Raw genomic sequence first — 16368 nt, forward strand, 5'->3', positions numbered from 1 at the left:
ACAGGGTCTTGATACGGGTAGCGAACAGATCAATTAAAACCTTTTTTTTGTATCTTTCCTTATTTGATATGAAGATAAATTATATCGTGTAAACAGCAAATATCAACTAAAATTTGAAAGAGCACATAACAAATAAGCTTTTAATAAAAATAAAAACTATTTTCTTTCGACAAATTACAAGAAGGTACATTATTGTTATTGTAGCTTTTATAAAATACTAATAGCAACATGAAAAAAGAGCGGGAAGATAAGGGAAAAAGTGGCATTAACATAAACAATGTGCACATATTACAGACATTAGCTAATTTGGGCAAAGACATAGTAGACCTTAAAGAAAATTCATATGAATCTCATAATATGCATAATAAACATAGTCCATTTTTTAATCGTTCATTAACAAGGCCAATCAATAAAATACCCTTTTCTGTAATCAAGTGAGCAACAATATTTATATGGTACAGCAAGAGACTTTAAGCAGTACATGCAATCAAAAATAATTATTAACAACAAACAGTGTCCTTTTTACTTCAATGTGAAAAATAAACCAAACATGATTTTATGATGGGCTTTACCCCCAGGTTTTTTTGTATCATGATTACTATGCTGTAATTTGACAATAAAATATAGCTACAATGGCTTTTTACAAAGAAGAAATGTAACAAACACATGAGATTTATTCTATACGCCTCAGTAGTCATATCCTTTTATGGTGTTTTCTTTCTCGCTTTTTCAATGGCTATAGTAACTGCTAATAAGTGAAGATACAAATGTTCTTGATAAATGTATTCAAATTGACGTATTTTAACATATGAAAAAAGGGGTTAACAAGAAAGTAAGCAAGGCTCATGTTACACGATGTTATCATTTATCGAAAGGGTAATTTCTTTATGCTATCTCTTTATCCTTATCAATCATACTTTATTATGATATACTATTTTGTTAATGCTATTTTTTTTTTTTTTTTTTTACATGGGTAAATAGAAAGAAAGAGAAGTAAAGTGATAAAAAGGACGGGGTGGGAAAATACAAGAGTAAGGAAATATATCGATTATTTATAATCATACATGGTATAATAGGATTATAAGGTGTATATCATTGGGTTATTATGCATAAACTCCGAATCACATATATTTAAATCGATTCCCACTGTGCTTGTTCTTTTTTTTTTTTTTTTTAAATTTAAATGACTTTTACTATCGAACCTATTATTCCAACCGAAAAACAGTCTGGTGTTGACTTTGGTGCGATTATTAATGATCTTGACCTTGAGACAATTACTCGTAAGAATAAAGAAATTGAAAAGATAAAAAATACTCATTAAAAAAAAGCCGAGGATTTTGATAAATTGTTTGAAGCTGTCTACACTTATCAAGTCATAGTAGTCAGAAATCAAGGCCATGTTACTCCCAAGACACAATATGAACTGACCAAGCGGTTTGATCCAAAAAACATAGACGAATACGGTCACGGGGGTATGCATCGTGCTACTGAGTCGATCATTGCCCGAGATATTTCTCCTTTACCTATACAACCTCAAGTTCAGTTATTGGGAAATGGTGTAGTAAAGAATCACTGTGGCGTTGAAGAAAAAAAGTTAACCCATCCTAGCCATACAGTGTTTCATAAAGAGATATTGACAAAGGAACAAATGGACGCAGGTTATACTCGATTTTACAGGTGGCATATGGATGCTGCTCTTTATAGGTTGAATCCTCCCAAGGTTACAACCTTATTTGGTATAAAGAATCCTGTAAGTAAAAATAAATAAATGAAAACAAACTATATTTAAACTAATAATATAAAAGGAATCAAGGAGAGAAATAGTACGTTATGATGATGGGAGTAATGACGAAATTGAAGTTCAGCTAGGAACAACAGCTTGTAATATGCAGTGTGTATAGTGATAGACAGGAAAACTGATATGACTTACTAGTTATTTCTGGTCAAAGAGCGTTTGAAATCTTACCTCCTGAAATGAAAGAACTCGCATTTAAAACTCAGGTTAAATATGCAGCACATCCCTACTTGTGGATTTCCAAAGCAAAGGCTCATTCTACAGGTTTAGGTATGGTTTCTGAAGGAAAAGAACTTTCAAAGGATGAATTACCAGAGATAAATGAAGCCGATATCAAAATATATCCTATGGTAAATGATCATAACAACCAATAAGAAAAAAAGCCTTATTTTATGATTAGTTATGGAAGAATCCGGTGACAAACAAGATTCATCTTCAAGTTCACCCAGCTGCTGTAGAGGATTTAATTATTGATGGAAAGCCAGTAGGCGACTTGAAAAAAGTACGGGAAATCTTGTATGAACTACAAAGGCCTAGTATAAGCCCTGAAAACGTACTTGCTCATGAATGGCGAGATGGTGACTTTGTTATATTCCACAACAGAGGATTACTTCACTCTGTTGTTGGCTCATTAAAAGAGGACGATTTTAGGTTATTCCATCAATGTAATATCGCAAGTGCTGATGGTCCTTTACCTGTTACAGAAGAGGATTTTGCTCCTTACAAAATAGCTGTATAATTTTTTTTTTCTATTATAATAAATTTCTAAATTCCTTTGGGTATAACAACTGTAATACGATCGCCCCCTTCTCCCCATGCCACTCTTTTATTGACAAACAAGGCATACCAAGTTGTCAATAGAATAAACCAAAAGATGCAACCTGTTAAGGACAAGTAAATATCTACTAAAAGAATTAAAATTAAACTTTTCTTTTTTTTTTTTTTTTTTTTTTTTTTACATTTCTTTAATTCATTAGGTGCATTTGGCTTTCGACATGTCTTGTAAAAATATATAAAATTGATTAGCCATAAAAAGGGTAGAAAAGCAAATCCTCCATAAAACATTTTCTTTGAAATTGACACATGCTCTTCAGAGCTCATCTTGTCTAATTTTGCCATTTTTCTTAGAAACAAAAAGAAAATAAAATACAGACCAAAAAAAAAATATTGCCATTCCAAAAAGTAAAGTCGCTGCTTTTGAATTTGAAGCCGTACAAAAAGTCTTTCTAGCCAACAACAATATTACTTGTCGCTTTGTAATTGCCAATAAAAATTCTTGCCACTTTTATTACATAAACGACACAATATTTCTATTTTTTTTTTTTTTTTTTTTTTTATGAAGTGACATGAGGTAATGCTGATGTATTGAGCGTAAAAATAATTTTGGAATGTAATACATCCAGTATTCAATTGTGTTTGCGGTGGAGATGGCAAGATCGTTTTTGGTTCTTTGATTCAGAGATGGTTTGTTGAAATGCTTTTGAAGGTGGCGTTGGTGATCGTCGACTGGCAAAGATATCAGGAATATCAGAACATACGCAGATTGTATCGAAGACAGGCAGAAACTTGAGAATGGATGGCAGCTCGGTGATAAAGCCAGACAAGCCCTGAATCGAGTCCGGTACCTTAATCTCTCCGAGTAAGTACATATGTGGCAATGGCAGGCAACACAAGAACGTAAAAACGAATCGTTCGACCAGCAATGTGGATTCCAAGGATATCCTCCATCAACTGCTCGTCCAAAGAGTTCTTGCAAAAAAGTGTCACTTTGATGAGATTTTGGCATACCAGGTAATGATCACTTTCGCATGCAATAGGTTTGGCTTCTTCGTATCCTAAATGGCTTGCCCACTTGATGTCCACTGGATGCCCAGAGTCTGGGTGATGGAAAAGTCAGGTCGCATGTTTTTGGACAGTTGCTTGGCTTCTAATGTTGACTCATTCATCCAGCACAAGTATGTGCCTTGGTCGGAATCGTCGAACAAACCCGAGAGGAATGGGTCGACGAATCTTGGAAAAAGCTTACACTTATTAATGCCTTCATCGAGGGCCACAAGTGGAAGCTTGTTAACGAATGCGGCAACCACTTTGATAAACTTTTTTTTCCTTCTTCGGCAGTTGCAAGGTTCGTAATTTTACCTCGGCTGCATCCCTATCAAGCTTGAGCCGAGTCAAGTCGTCTATTATGGAAAGAAGACTTGTCACAGTGTCAATGGGTATGTGTGACTTTAGTATCTTGTAAATGTTTTCAATGGCTGTCCAGCTCTTGCGTTCAAAAAACGGCTGTATTTAACTGAGAAATGTTTGAGGAGTCAGCAGCAAAACCGATGTGGATGCAAGTGCCAGGTGCAAGTGGTCTTCCAATGATAGCTACTATTGATGATTTTTTAAAGAGAGCTTCATGCAGTACCTTATCATTGTGGCCGTGTGGGCGAGACAACAGCTTGCAGACGTGCATTTATTGGTCAATACATTCAAATATGCCTCGATTATACTACTTATGAAAGGCCCTAACTCAAATATGCTCAGCAACCATCTTTAATGGAAGGATTGAAAATACATACTGCTTATATCAATAATATTGAAGTTCATTTTGACAATCATTTTCATCGCGCAATCAACACCTTATTACAGGTTTGCCAAAGAAAAGCAGACTTGATTAGACAAAGATGAGAAGAAGGTGAGGGCAACGAAGCAATCTCCAACGAAGTATATGACAAATTACACCTCCGGCAAGACAATTCAAGGAAAATTTAACTTCCAGAATTATTGATTAATGTCGTATTTACCTTAATAATTTCCTTAATTCCATGTGAGATCACTCAAAAGATTCATAAACTAATAATTTGACTGTATAACGTATATAACACTTTGTGCTATATACGATAAATAGCCCACACAACTTATACAGCACTATCTTGGCTTCTAAACCACATTATTATATGCTAAGATGTAGTTTGCATTGGATGTGCTCATTCACTCTCACTCTCTCTCGTCCTTAATAAAGAAGTTCAAGAGACTCATCGGTTGTTTGACTTGTTTTTTAGTCTTATTAATTGAGAGACGTAACACGCCTATTCCACAGATGTCCTCGTAAATGGCGGTGCTGGCAGGCTTTCCACTCTCGTTTCCTTCCCTCAAGGTCCTACTGGACTGCAGATGATCTCAAGACGTATTGATCGCACAGCCAAAAGGACCAACAACAGTGGTTTATAACGATTCAACGTCTGAAAAGTTGACTTCTCAAAATATTGGTAAGTCGGTTAATTTGGAGATTAAATAAAAAATATTTACTATACTTATAATCTGGAAACAATTGTGCCCACAAAACGAAGTACTATGCAAGAGGAAGATGAGAGCAGCACTGATAATTCATGGATCAGTGCTGAAGGAAGAAAAAAAAGAAACATATAAGCGAGTATATCAGTAGTATTTACACCCAAACAGATTTTGGAGGTGATGATTGTCATATTTACCTCATTAAATACTTATTATTCGTATGAAATTACTCAAATCTTATACAAGAAATAACAAGTCCCGAATACATAATATTATTTATTACATATTTCCTAAAAATCATTTACAATATTAATCATATACAATATTTATATTATTCAAGTTCAATACTAAAATTGACCTTGAACTAACTTCGGTCCTTGAATGATTCCATTTTCTATATAAAGGCATAATTTGATTAGACGGGTTCTCTCTCGTCTTGAAATCTAATAGAAAGGCTACATATAGACTCATCCACTAGGGTTTCAAGTACTATTTCCTTTTTATTTCCCACTTTAGTATATGCAAATATCTCAAAATATGTTGGTCACCTTTCCTGAAACGCTATAATTGATGACTGCCACATACATATCTAATGTAGGAGGTTATATCCTCAAAATCATCTTATTTTGCCAAACTGTCATATAACTCTTCTAAATTTTTTTGAATTATTGTCTTTAAAACACGTTATATATGATGTACACATTGTTTTCTCAATAATTATTTACTTGAATTTGAAATAATTTCTCCATTACAGCCGGCACGAGCAGAATATCATCAATACATTCACGGACAAAATGAAATCTGCTCAATTCCATCATTCTGTACTGGCCATTAAACTTTAAATCCATCTTATAAGTCGTAGCAGTGTAACCTAAGTTAAATGTTTTAATGACAATACCACAATGTCAAAAATAAAATTACCTTCTATTAATAAGCCAACGACTTCTGGGGATGCAACTTTTCTTAATATCGATTTATTCAAGGCAATTGCATCTCTTTGTCAAGTTTCACAAGGTTACTTTCTAGATGTCCGTTGTTGTACTTTCCTGATCTTTTAACTTCGATAAAGAAAAGTTCATCATTGACTGTGGATAATGGATCAGCATACATTACAAAGTCAGGCAATCATTGTTTGACTATTTGAATGATTAGAACCAGGGGTGAGGTGATATGTTAACCTTAATTACAAGGGAATATCAGAATAATGGATTAATGGAACGATTGATTTATATACTCACCATTCGAAATTGATACCCTTGATCTGCGTGATGATACAATCATATATGAAAGGACGAAGTGCTTCGATTATAACAGTCGCTTCGCCCTCCTTTTGGGTATCATCAGAAGTCAAATGTGGAAGAAGTGAGGAGACGATCCTTGTAGTAACCATAACGTTATTTTTGCTTGACTTGTTTCTTATTCCATCAATTTTTCCTTATTTCTTCTTCTGTTTGCTCCTTTTCTTGTAGCATGTTTTCCATTTTATGGCATGCTAATACAACATCGTCTTCCATAAATGTTAGGTATCAATTTAAACCTAATGCATTAATTATGACAAGCTTTTATGCTGGTGACATCTTTACTAAAACACATCGCCGCGTTTTTGACAACAAAAATATACACGACAATGACCTGGTGGGCAAACCAATACAATTAATATCGTTCCAATAAGGTGTAAGCTAGCAAATTGTAAAAAACAGCCTAAAGTATTCGGCAATCGGACAATTCCTTTCGTATTTGTGCTCTTTTGATTGAAACTTGCCTAAATTCTCTTAATACTCCTGTCATGTTGAAGCTTTCTGCCATTCACTAGATAAAGTGAGCGTTAAAAATAGTGTGGCATTATTACATTGTGAAAAAAAACTTTGGATTTGGATCATCATTGAGATATTCGCAGATAATAAAGTGAGAAATAGAAAGGAAATAGTACTTGAAACCCTAGTGGATGAGTCTCTATGTAACCTCTTTATTAGATTTCAAGACGAGAGAGAGAACCCATTTAATCAAGTTACGCCATTGTATATGGAGGAATTCCTTAAATAACCATATATTGCAACGGTCACATCTCAATGCATGTTTTCGGTTTATTAATTACCTTATTCGCAGATACATACTTTCACTAACAACAATATATAAAATGTTATCCTCTTCATCTATCAACATTTCTCGGTGCCTTTTTGTTCAAAGAAGCGCTCCTGAAGATGCTAATGAATCTTTGGCCAATATCCCAGATTGCAAACGAAATGAAATTTGGCGTTTGATATTCCAAGATTGCCAATTGGATCAAACATCAGACTCATGATAACAAGAGAAATGCTCCTGCTGTTTCCCAATTGTTCAAAGAGGCATCGAAAGTTTGTTTGTTGCCAAAGGAGACACGTTATTCCATGTAGGCACCATAAAACAAAAACGATAAAGAAGAAACCCAACATGTCAGTATCAGAAGCCTTACCATTTGGTGAAGCATCTGAATCAAATAAAGTAACTACTAAAAAAAGATCTTCCATTTAGTTTTTTTATCAAGTTGTTAAAAAACTGTGACTGCTGCAGTATATGGTTGTTTAGAGATTCGTCAAAAACGCGCGCTGGAGCTAAAATTTGCGCAGACGCGTTTTATCCTTTTTTTTTTTTTTTTTTTTTTTTTTTTTTTTTTTTTTTTTTTTTTTTTTTTTTTTTTTTTTTCTACTCTTTTTCTTTTTTTATTATTATTATTATTCAATAATTTATCATGGACGGTGGCGGATATATGAATAACTCTTTTGAAGGATCTGGAAATGAAGGAGGTTTTGCAAGAGTAAATTAAAAGAATTTACTTGTTTGAATTGGGCTTTAATAGTTATGTGTAGAAACCAATGAGTGAACAAACCTTGAGACCTGTTACGATTAAACAAATAAGAACTGCGGAAGCACCAGCAGGTGAAGGCATTTGTAAAATAGACAAAGCTGACTGTACTCAAGTAAATAAAAAGCAAGGTCTTGTTATTAATATATTAATTTATTTGGCAGGTTACCTTTGTTGGTATTATTCGCAATATACATGAACTCCAAATGAATATGGTTTACACTATTGAAGACGGCACCGGCTCAACTGATGTCAGAAAGTGGATAGAGCAAAACGAAACTGAAGAAGAAGCTGAGGATCGTCGTGCACTTGTGTAAGGACAATAGACGAAAGAGGAAAGGAGAGTACTGAAATATATTTATTTAGTCGAGATATTTATGTTCGTGTTTATGGTCGATTAAACTATTTTAATAATCGTGTGTCTGTTGCCGCCTTCAGTATAAGACCGATAGTTGATTTTAATGAAATTACTTACCACTTTCTTGATGCTATCAACGCGCACGTTATCTTCTCAAAACCAAGCAAAGTAAGGAACACGAAGTTTTTTAATACTTTACGACTTATATTTTTTTTATTAGAAAAACTCATTATTTGTAGAGACAAGCAATAGAGGTAATAGCATTGTTGCAGATCGAATTATGGATATTTTAAAGGACCAGCATCACCTTGAAGATGGTGTAACGCTTGATTTTATCATTGAAAAGCTGAGAACATTGTACACAGAAGATGAAGTACGCACTGCAATGCAACATATTGAAAATGAAGGACAGGTTTATACTACAATCGATGATAGTCATTACAAGTCATGTATGGATTAAATAATAAAAATTCATTTCCAAAAAATAAAACGTTGAATGATGGAATAAAAGCTTGGCTTTTCTAAAACAGCAGATATTTCTAAAGGCACGCGTTCTCCCTTTTGATTGACAACCCAAATGTCTTTTTCTTTTGTGATCTCACACTGAATCGTTTTGTTACCCAAATCCATATAACTTTTATGTGTCTTGGCAGAGAGATGCTTATCAGATAATTTTTGTGCCATTGTTTTTGCATTTTCTATAAATTTTTCAAGCACAACTCGTTCAGTCCAATAGTTGCTCCATGCTTTGATATATTCCATTAAGCCTAAAAATAGTACAGCAATAATAATCATACAAGGCAGTCTATGCCGTGTATACAAGTAATAAAATCCTTTCCAATAAGGCAATCGATGATGGCCGTTCACTGTTAAGATAGAATCGTACAATGCTTTTAACTTGGGTGTACGCAAAATGAATGCAATTTCATTATTCACTTCAAACTGTTTATCATTTGCTATCTCTGGACTTCATTGGCATTAGTGAATAATCGCTTGAATAAAAAAAGGGAAATTTCTCTTTACTGGTATTTTATGACAAACTGTCGATATGCTTTGTTTATCTCTTTTATACTTGCACTTGCCTATATACACTGTTGAGTTATTTCTCTCTTTCTCTTCTTATTTTACCTCCACTCCTAATTTTTTATAAAAATTATCGTTTGTTTTCTCCATTACTTTTGCAAGATCAAATAATTTAAATTCATCTAATAATGAAAAGGAATTTAGTATTCATTTTTCAACTTTCCTGTTTTTTTTTTGTAAACCTTGTTTCCAGTTCCAGGCTCTGATTACTGGTGGAATAACTATGTAAGATGCAAAAGCGATAATAAGCCAGTATAATAACAATGTGCTTTTAATCATTTGAATTTATTATTGCCTAATAACATGCAAAAGAAATAGCCAACCAATAAAAAAAAAAAGCAAGCTTTTAATTTGAATATAAATGAACTTTAATATTACCAAATACAAAAGAAATAAAAATAAAAATAAAAGAGAGAAAATGAACAGACATCATAGCTAAAGCTCTAATACGCAATCGATCCAAGGCTCAGGACCATGCACAACTTGACTGATACCCTTGTTCTTGAAGCCCACTTTCTCATAAAAAGCCATCAAACTAGGTCTGCTCATAATAGCAACACGCTCGTACTTTTTATTCTTTGTACTTTCATTTATTTGCTTGAGTTGTTGGATCCAGTTTATCAATAATTCGGTAGCAATTCCACGGTTACGCATGTGGGGTGCAACACAAACACTATGCAAGCAAATAGTTTTCCCGTTAGGATCGTGAACACTCATTGATTCATCCGTAACCAATTCATTTGTGGTAAGAGTAGAGCAGAGAAATCCAACGACTGAGTTATCTTGTGCATCGCGGGCTACTGTAAATAGTTCAGGACCAGATTGTGATGCATAACCAATACGCGCCTTGAGTTGTTCCTTTGAAGCAGCTTCATCAGGATGATATGATTTTTCCTCATATTCACTCACAATATCTAAATCGGCAGGTGTAGCAGGTGTGTAAATGAATTTCATTTTGAATGAAAGAAGAAAGAAATTAATTTTTCTCTTGTAAGGGGGAAGATCATTTATTTATTTAATGAGAAGAAAAAAAAAAAAAAAAAAAGAGGCCACACGATGTTCGCTTTTGGGGTAATTAAACCTGTCATTTTGACTCAAATTTTTTTTGGTGTTGTAGCTAATCACACAGATGATGTTGTAAGTCCGACAGTCGGTCATTTAAATACGCTTGATCTCATCATGGAACCACAGCTTATCAAAAGGTCATCAACTACAGTCTGCTCTCAAGATCATCAACCGCAGTAGATATTACAAATATCTCCTATCTAATTTCTTATTTTAGCCCAATTCCTAACCCAAGTTTATTTTAATGATGTCGCAAAAGTGTTTCGTCATTAGAACTTGTTTCGAATTCCGATGGACCTTTTTACTTTTTTTTTATGGATGAAAATTTTAATGTTTATTAATTTAACGACGGATACGACTCATGTTTCGTTTCATGGTTCTTTCCGATAATAATAATTTCGAGCAGAACGGTGGCTTAGCCGAGTCATCCTTCTTGACATCTAAGGCAACATCAGCTACATCCTCATCAACTAAGAGATCTTGGGCACAGGTGGTGACCAAAAACCGTAAATCACTCTTACTTTCTTCGACAACTCTTTCAACAAATGAACCCGACACAAATAACAAAAAAGGATCAACAATTGTTAAGACGAGCATCTGGCGCCCTGGTCATGGCCCAGGTAGTATCTTTGTCGACATGACTGGACGCAAAGAATCCAAAGTTGAATTTTTAGGCTTGGTTGCTAAACAGTATCCATCTCGAGTGGGTGTTATCACTCAAAAAGTGGGTTCTATGAAGTTTGCTGAGATCAATTTTGATCCCGATGATATAGCTTTGAATGACTTTTTAACCAATGGTCTTAAATTTGCTGATAACTCGATTATTATTCCGTGCAGGGCTCTTGATAGCCAGATGGAAGTAATTCGTCTTCGTCTTTCGAATTTGCCTTTTTTGAGCGAAAGTGCTTTATTAGAAGGTTTACAAAAAAGTTTGAAAGTGTATGGTGAAATCCTTGATGTAGGGATCCTTTTGGAACCTATTACGCATACTTATATGTGTACCGGTTATGCTATTCTTAATGTTTCTTCTCAGCATATCAAGTTTAAACAATTGACGCACCTCATCCCTTGGGATGAAAAGCGTGAACAAAGTTTTTATGCAGTTTGGAACCAAATGCCTCATTACTGTCGTTATTGTCATGAGGAAGGGCATGTTGTAGTGGGCTGTCCTAAACGTCGTGCTAGAACTTCCTGTTGGAATTGTGGTATTGATGGCCATATGGCTGCTTCATGTACTCGCGATAAGCCATCTAAACGAGCTCGTAAACAACCAGAAGCTAATGTTGCTGTTCAATCATCTGTTGAACAGGCTCCTACTTCACTCGCCATCACTGAATCTGCCGTCACTACCGACACACCCACGACCGACGTAGATGTTTATCCCAATGTCGAAAATCAAGTTCATCACGATGAGACCTGCCCTCACAATCCACCGGTAGTGATCCCTACCCATATTTCGACCAGTACATCTTCCATTCCAGTCTCTCCTGGTAAGACAGGGCCCAAGCGTAGTCGGGTACATGCTACACAAAAACCTTATGAACGTCCAGTCACTCGATCTCAATCAACTCCACCTAAAGAATCAATATATGCACCATCTGGTAGTGTGCAAGTCGGTCAAACAGACAACATGGATACCGAATGTTCTGTGGATCCCTCCTCATCCGTCACTCCAACGGATGAAGAGCCTAACAATCACATGATACAATAATATGAGTAATAAGTCTCAACGCTTATTACTACATATTGCTTCACTGAATTGTCACAGTTTGGTGAAGTCCAATAATCCAAAAAAAACAATCACAATTTATACGATACCTACGCTCCTTAAAATTTGACATTATGACATTTCAAGAAACACATGTTTCAGATAACACGCTCTCTATAATCAGTACTCAATTTCATGCTCGCTATTCTTTGTGGACTCGTCACTGTGGTATTGTCTCTTTCAGTCCTTCCTTTATATTCTCTGATAACTTGACCCCCGAACACGATCGGGTGATCCTTACAAAAGTCAAACATCCTTACAATGCCTTTGCGCCTTTCTGGCTACTTGTACTATATACCCCCGCCACTTCCGGTCGACAACGCCAATAGTTCTTTGACCAGGTCCTTCACTTATTACACAATCAAGATCTGGCCATCAATTTTGATCGTCTCTTTATTACTGGGGACTTCAATTACTCTTACTTACGTCCTCAGTTGTCATCACAGACATCACTTCAGTGGGTTTCCTTCTTGGACGATCACTTCTATAATGCCTTGATGAACGATGATCTTCATGAGCTACCTACTTTTAAGAGGAATGACACCACTTACTCTACAATTGACTATATCTTTGTCAATCAAGCATTTCGTACTCAAGTTATTGCAAGCAACCTACATAAGCTAAATGAATCGTGGACTGACCACTCACTGCTTTCGGTTACCTGCTGTCTTGGTCTCTCACCCTCGGGTCCTGGTTTGTGGCGGGGAAACCCACTTCTAGCTCGCAAGCCTGCTTACCAACATTATCTCCGACAACATCTAGACCATATCCTACTGAATATCCATTCCGGATGGACTGCTCAAAAGAAATGGAACTTTGTTAAAAGACAAGTTAAAAAAGTGACACGTTCTTTTGCGATCGACTATAGCAATTGGCGCAGAAAGATGATACGACAACTACAGAGCGACCGGAATAGGTTTTTGCGTAGCAATCCTCCAATGGATGCTCGTTTACAGCATTTACCTATTCTAGATCAGTGTCATGTTTTGACATGTCAATAAGATAACAGTCTTATCATTCTAAGCTAAATCTTTACAAATGAGTTTGAATAAGAATAGATCCTGATAATTACCAACTGCCCTGAACAACCAAGTTTCACTTTCATCTCAACAGTTGATTATTTACATCAGTTTATAAAATTTTTCTTATACATGTCAAATCATATCGGTCGTAACTATCTCTTGTCATTTAATCTCAGGTCTTGCTCAACTAATATAAATAGCCTTGGAATCTTTCTTTAATAAAAGTATTCGACTTTAGAACTATTGTTCGGTCTCGTTAATTCTTCTTTTTCATATTTTAAATACTTAAAAACACCTCAATCAGCAAATAGCGACACTACAACAAGAGCTTTCGGAAATCCTTGCTCTAAAGGCTAACGTCCGTTGGCAGGAAGCAGGTGAGACGTCGGTTAAGTATATGAAGAATCTCTATCGCCAACGTACTGTCGAGCAACACATCACCACTTTACGACCAAATGATTCTACAGATCCTGTAGAGTGTATTGATCGGATGCTTCCCATTGCTCAGCAATTTTATCAGTCTTTATTTACCACTGACTCAGTTGACGACCATCAAGTGGAACAATACCTTGCTGAAATTCAAGGGTTGCCCCAATTAACTGACGATCATACAGACCACCTGCTGGAGCCGATCACCATTGATGAAATTATTCATGAGACAGCTCGAGTAGAAAATAAAGTCAGCAGTCCTGGGGAAGATGGTCTTGGCTATGCTTTCCTATATCAACTATTTCGGTATCCCCCTTTGCAAGATCTAGTGGTAGAAGTATACAATCAAGCACTCAGCTCAAAAAAATTTCCTACCTCCTGGCAAGAATTGAGGGTAAGATTACTAGCAAAAAAAGGTGACTTAACCAACTTGAAAAATTGGCGACCTATTTCTCTGATCAATTGCGATGCCAAAATCTACACACGGATCATCAATTCTAGAATGAGACAAGTTATCCCATCCATTATCAATCGTTGTCAAACAGGTTTTATGCCAAACCGTTTTATTGCAGAGAATGGGCTGGTCCTTAATATAGTTATGGAGCATGCTCGACGGTGTAATAGAAATGACATTGCACTTCTCTTGGATCAGGAGAAAGCATATGACCGAGTACATCCTTCTTATTTACGAGCTGTCATGTTGAAATTCGGCTTTCCTTTGGTCTTGGTAAATTCTATTATTGGGCTCTTCTTTGGTAATAGGGTCCGGATCAACATTAATGGTCACTTTACAAATGAAATTAACCAATATTGTGGACTTCGTCAAGGTGATCCGTTATCACCACTGCTGTTCAACCTTGCCTTAGAACCATTCCTACGGCATATCATTCAAGATAACTCCTTGCTTGGTTTCTCTTTTGCTCCACTGTCTTCAAATATATCTTCGCCGCCAGCTATGAAGGTACTGGCGTACGCCGATGATGTGTGTGTTTTTCTTTCCTCTCCCGAAGATTTTGTACGGGTGCAATATCATCTCCACATATACGGTCAAGTATCCAATGCTAAAGTTAATCTATCGAAGACCGAAGCAATTTTTTTGAATGGCTACGCTTCTCCATCCTGGCAACAAATGCTCTTACAACATCAGATTGTCAAATGGCATGATCATACTAAACCACAGCCACTTCGTTATCTTGGGTTTCCTGTTATTCAGTCTCTAGCTCAACGTAGATACGTGGAAAATCAACTGTTACAAAATGTGAAAACTCAATATGGAATATATTCCCAACGTCAACTATCTATTCGAGGACGCGTGATTTTAGTTAACACACTGATATTGTCTAAATTATGGTACTGCTTGCGCGTTGTGTCATTGCCCAAACATTTCTTTAAGCAAATCCGTTCTATAATTTATCAGTTTATCATGAAAGGGATTAAACCTGGATTTCAATACGTTCTGCTGTGTCAGCCTATCATCAAAGGAGGTCTTGGTTTGCTGGATCCTCTGATTCAACATCGATGTTTACAATTTCGCTGGTTACGACAATTGTTTCAAGATGACGATCCCGTCTCTTGCAGTCAAGTGTATATGAAAGATTTTGTTCAACGGTTTCACTCCATGGGAACTACTTCTTTGTTGTCTTTCTTTTTCCCATCATTGCGGACAGCTGCTAACATCCATCTTGGTTCGTTTCTGCCTGCCATGTTTGAGGCTATGGACTCTTTTCTCAAGAAGAACCCCCCTGATGTTCGATGCAATCCGTCCACTCTGTTGAAGCTACCCTTGTTAGCCTTGTTCTCGGATATCCCCTCAGATCACTGGCTACTTAGTCATAGTCGCTCGAAATTACAAGCTAATCAATTCTTTACCTACGACCAATCGCTTCATAGAGTTCGTCCCCTGCTAAGACCAGACTCTCCAATGTACCCTAGACTTTCTGGTCGTCTGGTGCGGGACTTACAAAATCGAACTGTCACTCTCAATAAAATGACATGGAATTTAATCCTGAACAACTATCCTGATCCAGGCTCTGCTGATGATTTCCCTTTTGTCTCGTGGTTGACTCGATCTGTCGATTGGATATCTTTTCATCCTCAAGATTACCGACAGACCCAGTCAGACATATTACTCACCTACTCACTTTCTACTTTACCTCCTCCCAAGTGGAAACAGTTTTGGTCTTTGAAGATCCTTCCTGAAGCTAGAACAATTTGGTTCCGTTTCATATACAACAAGCTTCATTGTAACGCATCTATATCTCGGTTTGATCCTACTGTCCCTACTACTTGTAGCTTATGCCATGATCCACTGGAAGACATTAACCACCTGTTGATTCATTATCCATTCAAATGGTCCGCATGGCACGGAGTCCTATCTCGATTTGCACCTTATCTCGAGTTTCATCCCGAAGATGTTGAAAGCATTTTAAGGAACTTAAGTCGTTTTGACTTTGTAGATAATACACGATTACTGAGGATCTGTTCACACGCTCTACTATACATCTGGCGAGCACACTGGCGTTATGTTTTCGATGGAACCCCATTTTTACCACAACAAATTGTTTCAACCACTTTTGACAAACTTCGACATCATAGTCTACATTAAAGCATACCACTCAATATGACGTGTGGCTTTCATTTCTTTTATTAAATAACTTTCAATAAAATAATATTACAAAAAAAAAATGTATTAAAACTCATCAAAGAGTATAAGGATTAAGAGCGATA

At 36.1% G+C, this 16368-nt stretch overlaps 7 protein-coding genes across 7 annotated transcripts; 5 read left to right on the forward strand and 2 right to left on the reverse strand.

Annotated features, from left to right (window-relative positions):
* Positions 1–1183: 1183 nt before the first annotated feature.
* On the forward strand, positions 1184–2534 carry RO3G_16101 (uncharacterized protein; the record flags this gene model as incomplete). The annotated part of the gene is made up of 5 exons (XM_067670685.1): positions 1184–1280; positions 1329–1750; positions 1806–1881; positions 1934–2145; positions 2196–2534. 5 exons carry the CDS (start codon positions 1184–1186, stop codon positions 2532–2534), a joined length of 1146 nt encoding a protein of 381 aa, XP_067526786.1.
* Positions 2535–3634: 1100 nt separating this feature from the next.
* RO3G_16102 (uncharacterized protein) lies at positions 3635–3928 on the forward strand (the record flags this gene model as incomplete). The annotated part of the gene is made up of 2 exons (XM_067670686.1): positions 3635–3750; positions 3817–3928. The coding sequence occupies 2 exons, from the start codon at positions 3635–3637 to the stop codon at positions 3926–3928; spliced, it is 228 nt and encodes a 75-aa protein (XP_067526787.1).
* Positions 3929–5695: 1767 nt separating this feature from the next.
* Positions 5696–6184, reverse strand: RO3G_16103 (uncharacterized protein; the record flags this gene model as incomplete). The annotated part of the gene is made up of 3 exons (XM_067670687.1): positions 5696–5746; positions 5800–5945; positions 6094–6184. The coding sequence occupies 3 exons, from the start codon at positions 6182–6184 to the stop codon at positions 5696–5698; spliced, it is 288 nt and encodes a 95-aa protein (XP_067526788.1).
* Positions 6185–7802: 1618 nt separating this feature from the next.
* On the forward strand, positions 7803–8734 carry RO3G_16104 (uncharacterized protein; the record flags this gene model as incomplete). The annotated part of the gene is made up of 5 exons (XM_067670688.1): positions 7803–7868; positions 7921–8031; positions 8081–8229; positions 8283–8442; positions 8495–8734. The coding sequence occupies 5 exons, from the start codon at positions 7803–7805 to the stop codon at positions 8732–8734; spliced, it is 726 nt and encodes a 241-aa protein (XP_067526789.1).
* A 1058-nt stretch (positions 8735–9792) lies between these two features.
* On the reverse strand, positions 9793–10311 carry RO3G_16105 (uncharacterized protein; the record flags this gene model as incomplete). The annotated part of the gene is made up of 1 exon (XM_067670689.1): positions 9793–10311. One exon carries the CDS (start codon positions 10309–10311, stop codon positions 9793–9795), a length of 519 nt encoding a protein of 172 aa, XP_067526790.1.
* Positions 10312–10795: 484 nt separating this feature from the next.
* RO3G_16106 (uncharacterized protein) lies at positions 10796–12133 on the forward strand (the record flags this gene model as incomplete). Its single annotated transcript, XM_067670690.1, has 1 exon — positions 10796–12133. The coding sequence occupies one exon, from the start codon at positions 10796–10798 to the stop codon at positions 12131–12133; it is 1338 nt and encodes a 445-aa protein (XP_067526791.1).
* Positions 12134–12264: 131 nt separating this feature from the next.
* On the forward strand, positions 12265–16246 carry RO3G_16107 (uncharacterized protein; the record flags this gene model as incomplete). The annotated part of the gene is made up of 3 exons (XM_067670691.1): positions 12265–12477; positions 12625–13020; positions 13517–16246. The coding sequence occupies 3 exons, from the start codon at positions 12265–12267 to the stop codon at positions 16244–16246; spliced, it is 3339 nt and encodes a 1112-aa protein (XP_067526792.1).
* Between the last annotated feature and the right edge of the window lie 122 nt (positions 16247–16368).

The sequence above is a fragment of the Rhizopus delemar genome, genomic scaffold (genome assembly GCF_000149305.1).
Source record: "Rhizopus delemar RA 99-880 supercont3.18 genomic scaffold, whole genome shotgun sequence".
NCBI classification, from domain to species: domain Eukaryota; kingdom Fungi; phylum Mucoromycota; class Mucoromycetes; order Mucorales; family Rhizopodaceae; genus Rhizopus; species Rhizopus delemar.